Genomic DNA, 15,673 nt, shown 5'->3' on the forward strand with positions numbered 1-15,673 from the left:
AGAGGTGAAAGACTTGTACACAAAACACTGGTGAAAAAAAAATTAAAGATACAACATATGAAAAAACATTTTGTGTTCATGAATTGAAAGACATTATTGTTAAAATATACATACTACCCAAAGGGATCTACAGATTCAATGCAATCCCTATCAGAATTCCAGTGGCATTTTTTGCAGAAATAGAAAAAGCAATTCTAAATTTCACATGAAACCAGAAACTGCCTCAAATAAGCCAAAAAGAGTTTGAAAAATAAGGGCCAAGCTGGAGGCGCCACACCTCCTGATTTCAAAATGTATTACAAAGATGGCTGGGTACAGTGGCTCACGCTTGTAATCCCAGCACTTTGGGAGGCTGAGGGGTGGATCACTTGAGGTCAGGAGTTTGAGACCAGCCTGGCCAACATGGTGAAACTCCGTCTCTACTAAAAATACAAAAAAAAATAGCCAGGCATGGTGGTGTGCACCTGTAGTCCCAGTTACTCAGAAGGCTGAGGTGGGAGAATCACTTGAACATGGGAGGCAGAGGCTGCAGTGAGCCAAGATCATGCCACTGCACTCCAGCCTGGGCAACAGAGACTCCATCTCAAAAATAAATAAATTATATATATATACATAAATTATAATTTATATATATATATATATTTATATCTATATAAAATTTATATCTATACACACACATATATATATGCATATACATAAATATATATAAATACTGTAGCTCTGTTATATATATATCTGTTTTACACATACACACACACACATATATATAAAACAAAGCTACAGTATTTAAAACAGTATGGTACTGGCAGAGAAACAGACATATAGATCTATGGAACAAAATAGAGAGCCCAGAAATAAATCCACATATATATGGTCAATTGATCCTTGACAAAAGTCCCAAGAATACACAATGGGGAAAGGATAGTTTCCTTCAACAAATAGAGTTGGGAAAACTGGATATCACTTGCTAAAGAATGAAACTAGGCTAGGCACAGTAGTTCATGTCTGTAATCCCAGCACTTTGGGAGGCCAAGGCAGGTGGACAGCATGAGGCCAGGAGTTCAAGATCAGCCTGACGAACATGGTGAAACCCCATCTCTATTAAAAACACAAAAATTAGCCAGGCACAGTGGTACATTACTATAGTTCCAGCTACTTAGGAGGCTGAGGAATGAGAATCTCTTGAACCCAGAAGGCAGAGGTTGCAGTGAGCAGAGATCATGCCACTGCACTCCAGCCTTAACAACAGAGCAAGACTCTGTCTAAAAAAAAAAAAAAAAGAGCCTATCTTACACCATATTTAAAAAAATCAATTTAAAATGGATTAAAGATTTAAACATAAAACTTACAATTATAAATCTTTTAGAACAAAACATAGAGGAGAAGCTTCATGACATTAGTCTTTGCAATTATTTCATGGATATGGCACCAAAAGCACAAGCAACAAAAACGAAATCAGACAAGTAAAACTAAATCAAATGAAAAAGCTTCTGCAAAGCAAAAATAATAATGATAATAATAATCAACATAATAAAAGGCAACCTATGGGATGAGAGAAAATATTTGCAAACCATATAAGGGGATTAATTTCTAAAATATAAGAGATTAATTTAGAAACTCTACACAACTTAATAGCAAAAAGAAACTAATAATCTGATTTTAAAATGGACTAAGAAGTTGAATAGACATTTCTCCAAAGAAGACATACAAATGGTCAATGAAAACATGCTCAATGTCGCTATCACCAAGGAAGTAAAAATCAAAACCACAATGAAGTATTACCTCATACCTATTAGGATGGCTATTATTTAAAAAAAAAAAAAAAAAAAAAAAGACAAGTGTTGTCAAGGATGTGGAGAAACTGGAACCCATGTATACAAAAGCAAAAAAAATGTAAAGTTGTGCAGATGCTATGGAAAAAAAGTATGGAGATTCCACAAAAAGTTAAAATTAGAACTACCATATGATTCAGCAACTACTTCTGGGGGAGTTGGGGAGAGATAGCAAGGGGAGAGATGCCAGGTGTAGGTGATGGGGAGGAAGGCAGCAAATCACACTGCCATGTGTGTACCTACGCAACAATCTTGCATGTTCTTCACATGTACCCCAAAACCTAAAATGCAATAAAATAAATAAATGGAAAAAAAAAAGAATTGCAATCAGAATCTCTAAGAAATATATACACTCCCAAGTTCACTTCAGTACTATTTATAATAGCCAACATATAGAAACAACCTAAATGTCTATTGAGAGATAAATGGATAAATAAAATATGGTATACACACACACACACACATATCTGTGTATATGCGTGGGTGTGTGTGTATAAACACACACACCCATACATATATATACGTGTGTGGGTTTGTGTATATACATATATACATATAAACACACACACACACAATAAAATATTATTCAGCCTTTAAAAAGAAGGAAATAATCAGCCTTTTAAAAGAAGGAAATCCTATGATATGCAACAAAATGGATGAACCTTGAGGACATTACGCTAAGTGAACTAAGCCATTGACAGAACAAATACTACATAATTCCACTAACATAATGTATCTAAAATAGTCAAATTCATGGAAACAAAGAGTAGAATGGTGGTTACCAAGGGCTGGAGTGGGTGAGGGGGAAGTGGGGAGTTGTTAATAAATGAGTATAAAGCTTCTGTTACACAAGATGAGTAAGTTCTCAAAGTCTGCTGTATAACGTTGTACCTTTGATTAACAATACTGTATTACCCATTAAAAATCCATTAAGAGGCTAGATCTTAGATTAATTGTTCTTATCACAATAATATTAAATTTTTTTCTAATGAAGAAGAAATTAAGACATTCCAAGATAAACAAAAGCTAAGGGAGTTCACCACTAGATCTGCCCAATAAGAAATGCTAAAGGGAGTCCTGAAATGAAAGGACACTAGCCAGTAACTCAAATTCACATGAAGAAATAAGGAACATTAGCAAAGGTAACTACATAGGGAAATATAAAAGTTAGTATTAATGTATGTTTGGTTTGTAACTCTTCTTTTTGTCCTATAGATTTAAAAGACAACTATATAAAACAATCATTAAAAACAATGTTGATGGACACACAATATATAAAGATGTAATTTGTAACAACAGGAAGAGAAAGGATGAAGCTATATACAAGTAAAAATTTTTAAACATAATTGACACTACTTTGGCATTAATTCAAACAAGACTGTTATGAAATAAGATGTTAATTGTACCACCACAGCTAACACTAAGAAAACAACTAAAAATGTATAGTAAAATAAAAGAGAAGGGAATAAAAAATGGTATACTACCCAAGATCTATCTAATGCAGAAAAGAAGTTCTAGTAGAGGAATTGAGGAACAAAATAGATATAACACATGTAGAAAAGCATGGCAGATGTCCTTCATTATGACAATTACATTAAATGTAAATTGATCAAAATTTCCAATTAAAAGTCAGAAGTTAGCAAAATGAGTGTTTTTAAAAACATGATTCATTTTACACTGTCTGGAATACAGTCATCTTAAATACAAAGACACACATAGGTTAAAAGTGAAAAGATAGAAAAAGATATCCATTGCAAATAATAACCAACAGAGCTGGAGTGTCTACACTAATATCAGACAAAAGACTTTAAGATCAAAATTACTGCAAGAAACAAAGACATCATATAATGGCAAAAGAGTCAATCCATCAAGAAGAATATGACAATTTCCACATCACTTCAAAATATCTGAAGCAAAACTGACCAAATTGAAAGGAAAAAGAGTTCAACAATAACATTTGGAATCACACTTTCACTAATGAATAGGACATCTAGACAAAAGACAATCAAGGATTTAGAAGACTTGAACATCTTAAAATAACTAGACATAACACACATACATAGAACACTCTACCTAACAAAAGAATACATATTCTTTTAAAATGCACATTTAACGTTCAGCAAGACAGACCATATTCTGGACCATACAACAAACATAAAAAGAATAGAAATCAAACAAAGTATTCAATCCATATAAAATTAAATTATAACTCAATAGCAAAAAAAACTTGTGGAAGATTTCAAAATATTCAGAAACTAATCAGCACTCTTAAATAATAAGTAAGTCAACAAAGGTAGGAATGGCAGAAATTAGAAAACACTTTGAAATTGATGAATATAAAAACAATATAGTAAGTTAAAACTTATTGGATGCAGTGTAAGCAGTGCTGAGATGGATATCTATATCTATAAATGTCAACATTAAAAAAGAAGAAAGATCTCAAATCAATAACCTAACCTTCCAGCTTGGAGCAGTTAAAAGACAGAGAGAAAGAGCAAACTGAATCCAAAGCAAATAGAAGGAAGAAATAATAAAAGTTTTAGAGCAGACATAAGCAAAATAGAGAACAGAAAAACAATGGAGAAAATCACAGAAACCAAATTTGGACCCTTAAAAGACAAATATTATTGACAAGCCTTACCTAGGCTGACAAAGGAAAAAGTTGCTAAATTAGTAAAATCAGAAATAGAAATGGGGACGTTACTACTAAACTTACAGAAATAAAAACAACTATAAGATAATAAGCAATTGTATATCAACAAGTCAGATAACTTAGATAAAATAGACAAATTCCTAGAAACACACAAACTACCAAAACTGACTGTAAAAGAAACAGAAAATCTGAGTAGATTTATAACAAGAAAAGAATGAATCAGTAATCAACAAACTTCCAGATAAGAAAAGTCCAGACCCACAAAGTTTCACTGGTGAATTCTGCCAAATATTTTGTTTTGTTTTGTTTTATTGTACTTTGGGCTCTGGGGTACATGTGCACATCCTGCATCCTGCAGGGTTGTTACATAGGTACATACATGCCGTGGTGGGTTTCTGTCTCCATCCTCCCCCGCACCATAGCCTACATCAGGCATTTCTCCCGGTGCTATCCCTCCTCATCTTCCCCACTCCCTGGCTGTCCCACCCTTCCCCTCTCCTCCACCCCACACCCAGCCCTGTGAGTGTTTTTCCCATCCCTGTGCGCAAGTGTGCTCATTGTTTTCACCCATCTATGAGTGAAAACATTCAGTGTTTGGTTTTCTGTTCTTGTGTCAGTTTGCTGAGAATGATGGTTTCTAGAATCATTCATATCTCCACAAAGGACATGAACTCATCATTTTTCATGGCTGCATAGTATTCCATGGTGTATATGTGACACATTTTCTTTGTCCAGTCTATCACTGATGGGCATTTGGGTTGTTTCCAGGTCTTTGCTATCGTAAACAGCGCCGCAACAAACATACGCACGCATGTGTCTTTATAATAGAACAATTTATAATCTTTTGGGTATATACCCAGTAATGGGATTGCTGGGTCAAATGGAATTTCTATTTCTAGGTCCTTGAGGAATCACCACACTATCTTCCATACTGGTTGAACTAATTTACACTCCCACCAACAGTATAAAAGCATTCCTATTTCTCCACATCTTCTCCAGCATCTGTTGTCTCCAGATTTTTTAATGATCGCCATTCTAACTGGCATGGGATGGTATCTCAATGTGGTTTTGATTTGCATTTCTCTAATGACCAGTGAGGATGAGCATTTTTTCATATGTTTGCTGGCTGCATATATGTCTTCTTTTCAAAAGTGTCTGTTCATATCCTTTGTCTACTTTTGAATGGGTTTGGTTTTTTCTTGTAAATCTGCTTTAGATTTTTGTAGATTCTAGATATTAGCCCTTTGTCAGATGGGTAGATTGCAAATATTTTTTCTCATTCTGTTGATTGCCGGTTCACTCTAATGATTTAATAAATGGTGTTGGGAAAACTGGCTAGCCATATGCAGGAAGCTGAAACTGGACCCCTTCCTTATACCTTATACAAAAATTAACTCGAGATGAATTAAAGATTTAAACATAAGAACACCATAAAAACCCTAGAAGAAAACCTAGGCAACACCATTCAGGACATAGGCATAGGCAAGGACTTCATGACTAAAACATCAAAAACAACGGCAACAAAAGCCAAAATAGACAAATGGGACCTTATTAAACTTAAGAGCTTCTGCCAAATAATTAAAGAATTAATACCAATTCCTCTCAAACTCTTGAAAAAAATGAAGACAAGGGAGCAGTTCCTAACCTATTCTATTATTACTCTGATCCTAAAGCCAGACAAAGACATCACAAGAAAACTACAGACCAATATGTCTTATGAATTTAGATGCAATAACCTTCAAAAAAAAAAAAAACCTAGCAAACCAAACATAGCAGCATATTCAAATGATCATACACCATAATCAAGTGAGATTTATCCCAGGAACATAATGGTGTTCCTGATACATAAATAATTCTAGGTAGTACAAAACATCAGTAGGATGAAGGAGGGGAGGCACAACATGATTATCTCAACTGAGGCAGAAAAAGAAAAGCATTTGACAAAACTCAACACCTTTTCATGATAAAAACACTAAAAAAAACTAGGAACAAAAGAGCACTTTCTCAAAGTGATAAAGAGCCTATGAAAAAAACCCACAGCTAATATCATGCTTAATGGTGTAAGACCAAAAACTTTCCCCTTAAGATTAAGAACAAAACAAAGGTGTCTACTCTCAATATGTCTATTCAACACCATACTGGATGTTCCAGCCAGATAATTAGATAAGAATAAAGATATCCAAATTAGAAAGAAATAAGTAAAACTATATTATAGATGACATAATCTTACATGTAGAAAATCCTAAAGAAGCTACACATGCACACAAAAACGACTAGAGCTAATAAATTCAGCAGTTACAGGAGACAAGATGAACATACAAAAGATGAACATACAAAAATCAGTTGTACTTCTGCACACTAACAGTTAAGAATCAAAAGTTAGACTTAAGAAAACCGTTCCATTTAAAATAGCATCACAAATTATAAAATACTTAAGAATAAACTTAACCAAGAAAATGTATAACTTGTACACTGAAAACCACAAAACATTGTTGAAAGAAATTAAAGAAGATCTAAATAAGTAGAAAGACCTTCTATGTTAATGAATTGCAAGACTTAATATTATTAAGATAACAATACTCCCCAAATTGATCTATAAATTCAACATAACAGCTTTCAAAATTCCAATGCCTTCTTTAGCAAAAATGGACAAGCTGATCCCAAAACTCACATGGAATTTTATGAGAGAACTTGAATACTCAAAACAAACATGAGATCTCAAAATCTCACACTTCTCAATTTCAATACTTGATAGAAAACACAGTCATCAAAACTTTGTGGTACCAATAAGAAGAAACACATACAATGCAGTGAAACAGAACTGAGAGTCCAGAAGTAAACCCATACATCTATAGTCAACTGATTTTCAACAAGAGTACCATGACCATTCAATGGGAAAAGAACAGACTTTTGAACAAATGGTGCTGGAATAATTGGATTGCCAAATAAAAGAATGAAGTTGGGCCCTTACATGATACAATATATAAAATCAATTTTATATGGACTAAAGACCTAAATATAAGAGCTAAAACTATAATTCTTAGAAGAAAACACAGGGGAAATCTTCATGACTTTGCATTTGGACATGGATTCTTAGATATGAGGCCAAACACACAAGCAGCAGCAAGAAAAAAATATTAGACTTCATCAAATAGTAAAACTTTTGTTCATCAAAGGACACTATTTAAATAGAAGGTAAAAAGACAACCTACATAATGGGAGAAAATGTTTTCAAATCATATGTATAATAAGATTCTAGTATCCAGAATATGCAAAGAACTTTTAAAATTCAACAACAAAAAGACAATCAACCCAATTTAAAAATGGGCAAAGCATGTGAAGAGACACTTCCCCAAAGAAGACATACAAATAGTCAATAATTACATGAAAACATGCTCAACATTGTTAGTCATTAGGGAAATGAAAATCAAAACCATGGTGAGATACTACGTAATAGCCACTAGGATGGCCATTAAAAAAAATGGAACTAACAAGTGTGAGCAAGGATGTGGAAAAATTAGAATGCTTATCCATAATGGTGATTTAAAATGGTGGAGCCACTGTGGAAAACGGTTTTGTCGTTCCTCAAAACATTATCATAGTATTATCATATGATCCAGCAGTTCCACTCCCAGCTACATACCCAAGAGAAGTGAAAACAGACCTTGAAACAAAAATTTTTACACAAAATTTCACAGCAGCACTCATTATTCATAATAGCCAAAAAGTGGAAACAACCCAGAGTCTATCAGCTGATGAATGCATAAACAAAATGTGGTATAAACACACAATAGAATATTATTCAGCCGTAAAAGGGAATGACATATCAATACATGCCACAATATGAATGACCCTTGAATAAATTATGCTAAATGAAAGAAGCCAGACATCAAAAACCATATATTGTATTATTCCATTTATACTAAATGTCCAGAATAGGAAAATCCAGAGAGACAGAAGGTAAGTGCTTGACAGGACGTATAGGAAAGGGATATAAGAAATAATTGCTTCTTGGGTACTGGGTTTCTTCTGGAGTGATGTAAATGTTCTGGAATTAGCTGTAACGGTTGCATATACTGAAAGCCACTGAATTGTGCACTTTAAAATGGTTAAACTGGTGAATTTTTTTCAAAATTCTTTTTTCAGAAAAAGTTCAACAGTTTTGGGTTTTCCAGAAAAAATAAAAAGCAGCCAAGATTTTAACTTAAGAGAGACGGGTGTGTTTTTAAAAACCCACCTCACAAAAGTTGTGATGATTTTGTTTCTTCTTGCTCTTATTTTTTTATCTCCAATAACTTGAAATTGGCCCCCACTAAAAGAGTGTCTTTTAAAATTTACTTCTGACCTACATTAAAAACCGGCATAAATAAAAATATACATGTAAATGAAATTAATATAAAACTTACACTTCTTTGAAAAAAAACATATGTTTTTAACTAAAATGACTAACCTTCCTTTTAAATAGTAGTTATAAATCCCAAATGGAATTTTGAAAATAATACCTAATCAACTGTTTTGTGTAACACAGTTGTAGTATTTGAAAAGCTGAATGAAATGTATTGCTTAAAAACTAACAAGTATAAATAAAATGGAGTTATTTTTCCTAAAAGAAATATATATATATGTCCAGGTTAATTTCCTTAACATGCAAAAAAAGAAAAAATGCCTGCATGAAAACAAGTTCTTTCTTCTATTTGATTATTGTGTCAGAAGTTAGCATTAAAATTTAACTCAGCAGGTAAAACTTAGTTTTATTCTAAAATAAATGGTACAAACCTTGAAAACACATGGGATTAAAAAAAAGTAAGAAATACAAATAATCACACTACTTTACTATGCACAGTAAACTTTGCTAAAGAGTTTGGATGTATCCGTATCCATTTTTACCACCCCATAGAAGAGCCTGGACCCTCCTTCTGTACTCTTCTTTGTTTCATCAAAGACAGTAAAATGCCAATGTAAAGTCCAAGGTAGCTACAAAAATAAACCTGTTGAACTCTGGCATGAAGACAGGTGGGCCTGCAACTTACTGAGAACTTCAGAGGTCTCTCTGGGCCACCTCCTTATCACTCATTCATTTTCACGCATACCTCACAGAAAAAAGAATTAGCCCCAGTTATCATTTGCCTTTCCTCAGTTTTCACTTCAAGCTTGAAAAGTAATTGATAACTTTAAAATCACTGTATTAATAGAATTTTCTAAAGACATAAATGAAAATAATTAACTATTAAATCTGAAGAGAGAAAAAGCCATACAGCAAAGGTAAATCTACAATAGCTATAGGCCGGTTTTACAGACAGCTTTCTTTCCATATGACACAAAAATCAAAGATGAACTACAACTGAAGAACTGTATGATTATAATCATCCTGCTGCAGTCAGTCTTTATTATATTTAAACAATATATTTTGCCATTTTCATAAGAAAAGAAGGTACAACATTTAACATTTCATATTGATGATGGTTTTTCTCTGATGTCAAAGTTCATTCCTCAAGTTAGCTGCTATCTAACTTTTTTTTTCTCCAACTGGGATGATGAAAAAACAATTGGATTTCAAAATCACCTTAACTATATAAAAGGGTGTGCCATGTATATGACGTAATTGACTTTTCTATACATCAAGTTCAAAAAAACATACCAAAGATGTCTCTTTCACTGCAAATCTAAATTTCAGATTTGTGGCACATGTGAATTTAATGTGACTATATTTAAACTATACTAACTAGCTAAACTTTTTTAAATGGGGAGGGGGAGAAATCATAGTTTCAAAGAAGCTTAGGAAATAGCACTCAGATTATTTTTTTTTCAAAATATTTTTGTTGACAGGAAATAATGCTGGTCACTTTCAAAATATAAAAGGATGTGAGGCTAATTGTTTTTAAAATGTTAAAAGGCATTAATTATTAGTTTATTAATTTTTATATAATATGCCCAAGGTTAGTTTTAGGGTATTTTAAGTGATTTATAAAATGATATTATATAAGCTAATTGATTCACAAGGTTATTCTAAATATGATTCATTCATAAATTCCATATATCTTTAAAGTACTCGATGTTTACATTTCCAATTAGTTGTCTATCAGACAGTAGCAGAAACACATGAATAACATTTCTCTACTCTTGAACAGTGAAATAATGAACGCATCTTTCAATGTGGAATGGAGTGCTAACAAAATACATGGTCAGTAAATATACTATGTTTTTACTAATATCATAATACTTTTATATGCTGTTCATCACTATAAATTAAAAGTCAGAGTTTATCATACAGAGGTAATTAAATTTGAAAACAATAGAATATATTAAATAATTAAATTTCTACTTTAAGAACATATTCTTACAAGTAAGAAAGAAAATTTCAATTTGAATAACATTACCACCTAGTTTACCTGTATGAGTATTACTAAATAAAGTATATGTTTCTCTCTATACATATATATATGTAGGACCCTTGGTTTAAGAGTGGTAAGAGGTTAGACAGTGTGGTCAAACATTTTATCATTATGAGACATGTAAGAATTTTAATGGCCTCTGCTTTGTCCAGCAAAGACTGCAAATAATTCCAAGTGCAATTACACCAGTTTGGGGAAACCATTATTTTCATAGTTTTATTAGGTATATAAAGTGAATTCTGAAAAAAGCATTCAATATAGCACTAAGTAATGGAAATTTCCAGTCATCTGCAAAGCATCCTTTTGTTAATTTATTTTTTAAGTTACAAAATGAATTAGAATATTTTGTGGTTAATAAAAATAATGACTAGGTGTCATGATACAAACTGAACAATATTAAATAAAAATTACAGTACCTTGTGAAGCGAATTTTCTACTGCTCTCATGTGATTAGCAACACATTCTTTGTCTCTAGAAAAAATAAAAGAAAGACTGTCAGTAAAACTCAAACCTTATTACAACCGTTACACATTTTAGTATAAGTCACTAGTATTAAAAAATAAGGGTCTTATATCATTGTTCTTTTATTTTTTTAATTTATTTTAACTTTTTAAATTTTGATTTTTGAAGTCATTGTTCTCTTTTAAAAAGTAAAAAACTAATCATTTTCACTGACATATTTCCACATTTAACTCATATCTTAAATTTTGTTGCCTGTCCTAAATTGGGGTAGGGGAGAATAAAAAGGCAAAAAAGTGAAAAACAAAGAAAAAACTCATAATTATATTATTGATAATTTAAAATGTGCTGTAAATGGTAAAATATTATTATTTCATTTCTAATGAAAAAGACTTTTAAAATCTTAGCAATGGGGATATATAATAAATAACCATACTATGCAAAATAATATTTTCCTTTCTATACAGTCTTTTTATACTATAATAATTACACAGAAATCTCCTCCATGACCTGTCTAGGAATATGCAAAGTTACTAGTTTCTCTTATCAACCTGGTATATTGAATTTAGCCTTCATAATGAAATAAAAAGTTTGAATGAAAATATTGAAGATAAAAATCTAATTGTAAATTGAAATTGAAAACTGTAAATAATGTATTAGTTCTCCAGATTTCAAATTAGCTTTCTTTAGTTTTATAAAAACATGTGCCCATGGTCACAGATCATACACATGTCAAAATACTGAATTAGCAGCAATGTTTTGAAAACACAATTTGAATCTGGAGGTTTTATAAGCCTGTTTTCATTCATCTCAGAAATTTCTCAGTGCTATAAGACTCACTGGAAATTACATGAGCTAAGCCTCTCATTTGACATGATGAAACTGAGACTGAACAATAACAACAAAAACTGATTTAGTCAAACTTAAATTTTAAAAAATGACAAATACCTTATATGGTGGTACAATGTTATATAGTTTTACAATGTTCAAAAAAACTATCAGTGGTTATTCAAATATGCCAATATTTTGGACTTGTGTCAATTCATATTTTCATTATGTTTGAGCAATGTCACAAACCCAGTGGCAATGCTTATGAATATCCTAAGATTGTGGATTCCTTGTTCAGTGATTTATACACAGTCTGCAGTTTACAAACTATATTCATATTTGATGATATCTTATGCTTGTCTCAAAAAATGTTTAATTAACATATATATTTTTGCAAGTCAAGAAATTCAGAATTCTAAATTTAGAAAACAATTGAGTTTATCAAAATTAGGTATTTCTTTAATCCTTAAAAATAGATTTTCTTTAAGCCATGCTGTTGTACAAAGAACTGTCTTAAAGTATTCCATGAAATTTGATATGAGGAACAAATAAAAAATGCCCAAGAGAACTGTTCAATGTGAACTTCATAATGTATGTCAACTTGATTACCTGGTTAAAAAAAATAGCAAAAACATTCTCATCCCATTTACATAGTTGTCTACTCTGAAAACTATATTTTTTCTACTTAACATATTAGAATATACAGTTATAAAAATTAAATGAGTTTTCCATGATCAATGTGGTTTTTACTGTATTTTTTAAATGCTATGATACACATGCTGATTGTATGCTAACATTTCTTTATGAAAATATTACTCGCAATATTAGTATATAATAATATATGCAGAGCAAAATTTCGGGGACAGTGGGGCAGAAGAGGATAGGAATGTATAACATCAGATACTATGAAAAACTTTTAAATAGAGTCTTACATTTCACATTAATAAAATATAGTTTCTAACATGTAACACTATAACAGAGCCCAAAATAAGCATAATTAGCAGTTATACAGAAGTTTATACTTTTCTGAGGTTTCTCAATAAAATATACATTTAGTATGTTGAGTTAAGAGTTTTCTTTTTTGAGGATATATCAGAGAATTTCAAAGAAAGACAGCTGTACTTTTGTTTTCTAACACTGTATTATCCAGGGCTAAAACCCGGAGCATGAAAGTAAGAATTGATCTTTTGTCTGTTTTAAGTGATCTCCCCAAGGTCCAAATGCTCACTTGGCTGCCATGCGGAGGGCACTCTCTGCATCATGGATGTTCTCCTCCAGTCGACGCTTGTCCTGCTCCAGCTGGGTAAGATGTCTATTGAGCTGACGCAGAGATTGATCTTTTCTTCTCAGCTCCATCTTTGCCTCGGAGAGACTCTGCAAGCAGACAGAAAACAGAGTTACTTGTCAGCCCTGATAATTAACTTCAATTTATGCCATAGGCTATTAAACAAAGAAGAATACAGACTGACTGAGAAGTAGACTTGGGTCATTGCACATCAAAGTTTAACAAATTTTCTGCAAAAATTTTATATACTTACTAATTAGAAATGATAGAACTGATAACATTTGGCAAATGTTTGCTTACAAAATACAGTTCTATTTTTTTTTAATTCTGCAAGGCAAATAAAGTGCATTCTTACTAAAAATACGATTATAAAAATCTCAAGTTGTATTTTCTTTTAATGATGAAAAAATAAAGATTTCTGGGTAGAAAGCACATGAAAGTTAGAGTTAATTTTACTCTAAATAGAACTAAAGAACTATCATATGCCCAAACTATGCATGTGATTGAGAAAAAGGTAGACCAGGATAGCTATAAGAAAATGGTGAACTCAAGATTAAAGAGTATCACTACTATCTTTATAAATACATAGTTAGGTAGCTATGGATATTTCAGCAAACAAACAAGTTGGACTCCAAAATAAAATTCACTTGCCTCCTTGTAAATAACTCTCATGTCAAGGATAGCAACACAAATATGATAACATGCTTTAACTAATAGAGAAAGTTATAAATAATACTTGCATGCAGAATTATTTGTGTTCTATAAATATTTTCTTAGTCACAGAAGTACAAAATATGTTAATTTATATTTGCTATCTACTTTAATCTGAAATATTTATTTAGTGCAAAAATTTCATGATGCAATTGTGCAATGTTATCTTGAAGGCTTAGAATCAGAAGCTCACAATTGAGAGAAGTATTTCTAAACTTCACTTAAAATTCTGGGATGCAAAATAGTACAGGGATCAGAGGATCATTTAGCACTAAAAATCTTACTCTTTTGCCTAAAGAATTTCTAGAATAAGCTTATCAAACAGTTTTTGACTAAATTTGCTGGACGGTGAGCTAAATAACTGACTGCATCCACATAATTTTTTCTTCTTGCTGAGTTTAGCCCCATATTAACATCCATACTGTGCTTCAAAAATCTAGTAAAGAATAAACAAAATGTTATAATTTCATGTTTAAAACTCTTCTAACAGTATTCTTTTAGTGCATTCACAATGGGTAGTATTAAAAAATTGAAGAGTATAAAAAACTTAAGCTGCGTACATGCTAAACCAATTAATTCACTCTAAATGCTGGTGAATCGAAAGCCATCATGAGTTAAACCAGGTATTTTTAAATGTTAAAAGTTTTAAAATTCAGTCATTCATTTTTCAAACAATCAAGTTACTATCAAACAAATATAAATCAAAAAATTAAACAAACTATGACTACTTATGAGACACTGTATTTTGTTTTAAATCTTCACTATTAACAGATCTTCACAAACATTCCACCATAAAAATAGTCACTGATTCAAAGAAATTTTAAAAAGACGGCAAAGAATACATTTTTAAAACCATGCTGAACCTACTAATTTTGTGCCAATGCTAACATAAAGGCACTAAAGCATCATGAAATTTCTTTATTTAAAAAAGTGAAATCCTTTTAAGTTCCTTTTAAAGTCAGCATCTCTGACATCTTTCAAGCAACATAAAATTCTGTTTTTCAGATATGAAGATCAAACTAATGATCCACCACCAGTTATGCATAAAGCTTGAATTCTTTCAACAAAAAACAATACATTTGTGCCAGTCAATTCAAATTCTTCTGTTCAATAACTCCTATGACTAGAGATGCCTATTTGTGAAGGGACTTTCCAACATTCAGATCCCCAACCTTATTGAGATTGAAGCTTGCTGATCCAATCTCAGGGAATCCATGACTGTGGAATTATCATAAACCCACACTTGACTTTTCGACAATCCTATCATATACTTTCAAAGAAGATCTAACTCATAACATTAGAGTTTCTACAACATAGCTTAATCTTCTCATTTCCATTCTTTCATTTTCATGTCTCAGGGACAATGATAGGAGTCATCAAACTCTTCTAAAGCTTACACTATTTCAGGGGCATAGAAAAAAAACAAAAAGTGATATAAACAAAATTATATAATCCATACTTCCTTGAATATGAAAACAAAGAGATAATATAGTTTTTTGAGGAAAAAATCATA

At 31.7% G+C, this 15,673-nt stretch overlaps 1 protein-coding gene across 7 annotated transcripts in view; it reads right to left on the reverse strand.

The window, feature by feature from the left end:
- CCDC171 (coiled-coil domain containing 171) overlaps positions 1-15,673 on the reverse strand; it is a 394,070-nt gene that overhangs the window by 145,591 nt on the left and 232,806 nt on the right. For all 7 annotated transcript variants that reach the window (XM_032300135.1, XM_032300136.1, XM_032300142.1 and 4 more), the window contains 2 exons: positions 13,393-13,538; positions 11,294-11,348 (listed from right to left, as the gene is read on the reverse strand). In XM_032300135.1, the coding sequence (XP_032156026.1) occupies positions 11,294-11,348; positions 13,393-13,538 (201 nt within the window). The remainder of the gene's footprint in view (positions 1-11,293; positions 11,349-13,392; positions 13,539-15,673) is intronic.

The sequence above is a fragment of the Sapajus apella genome, unplaced genomic scaffold (assembly GCF_009761245.1).
Source record: "Sapajus apella isolate SASKATOON/1434 unplaced genomic scaffold, GSC_monkey_1.0 scaffold42, whole genome shotgun sequence".
Classification (NCBI taxonomy): domain Eukaryota; kingdom Metazoa; phylum Chordata; class Mammalia; order Primates; family Cebidae; genus Sapajus; species Sapajus apella.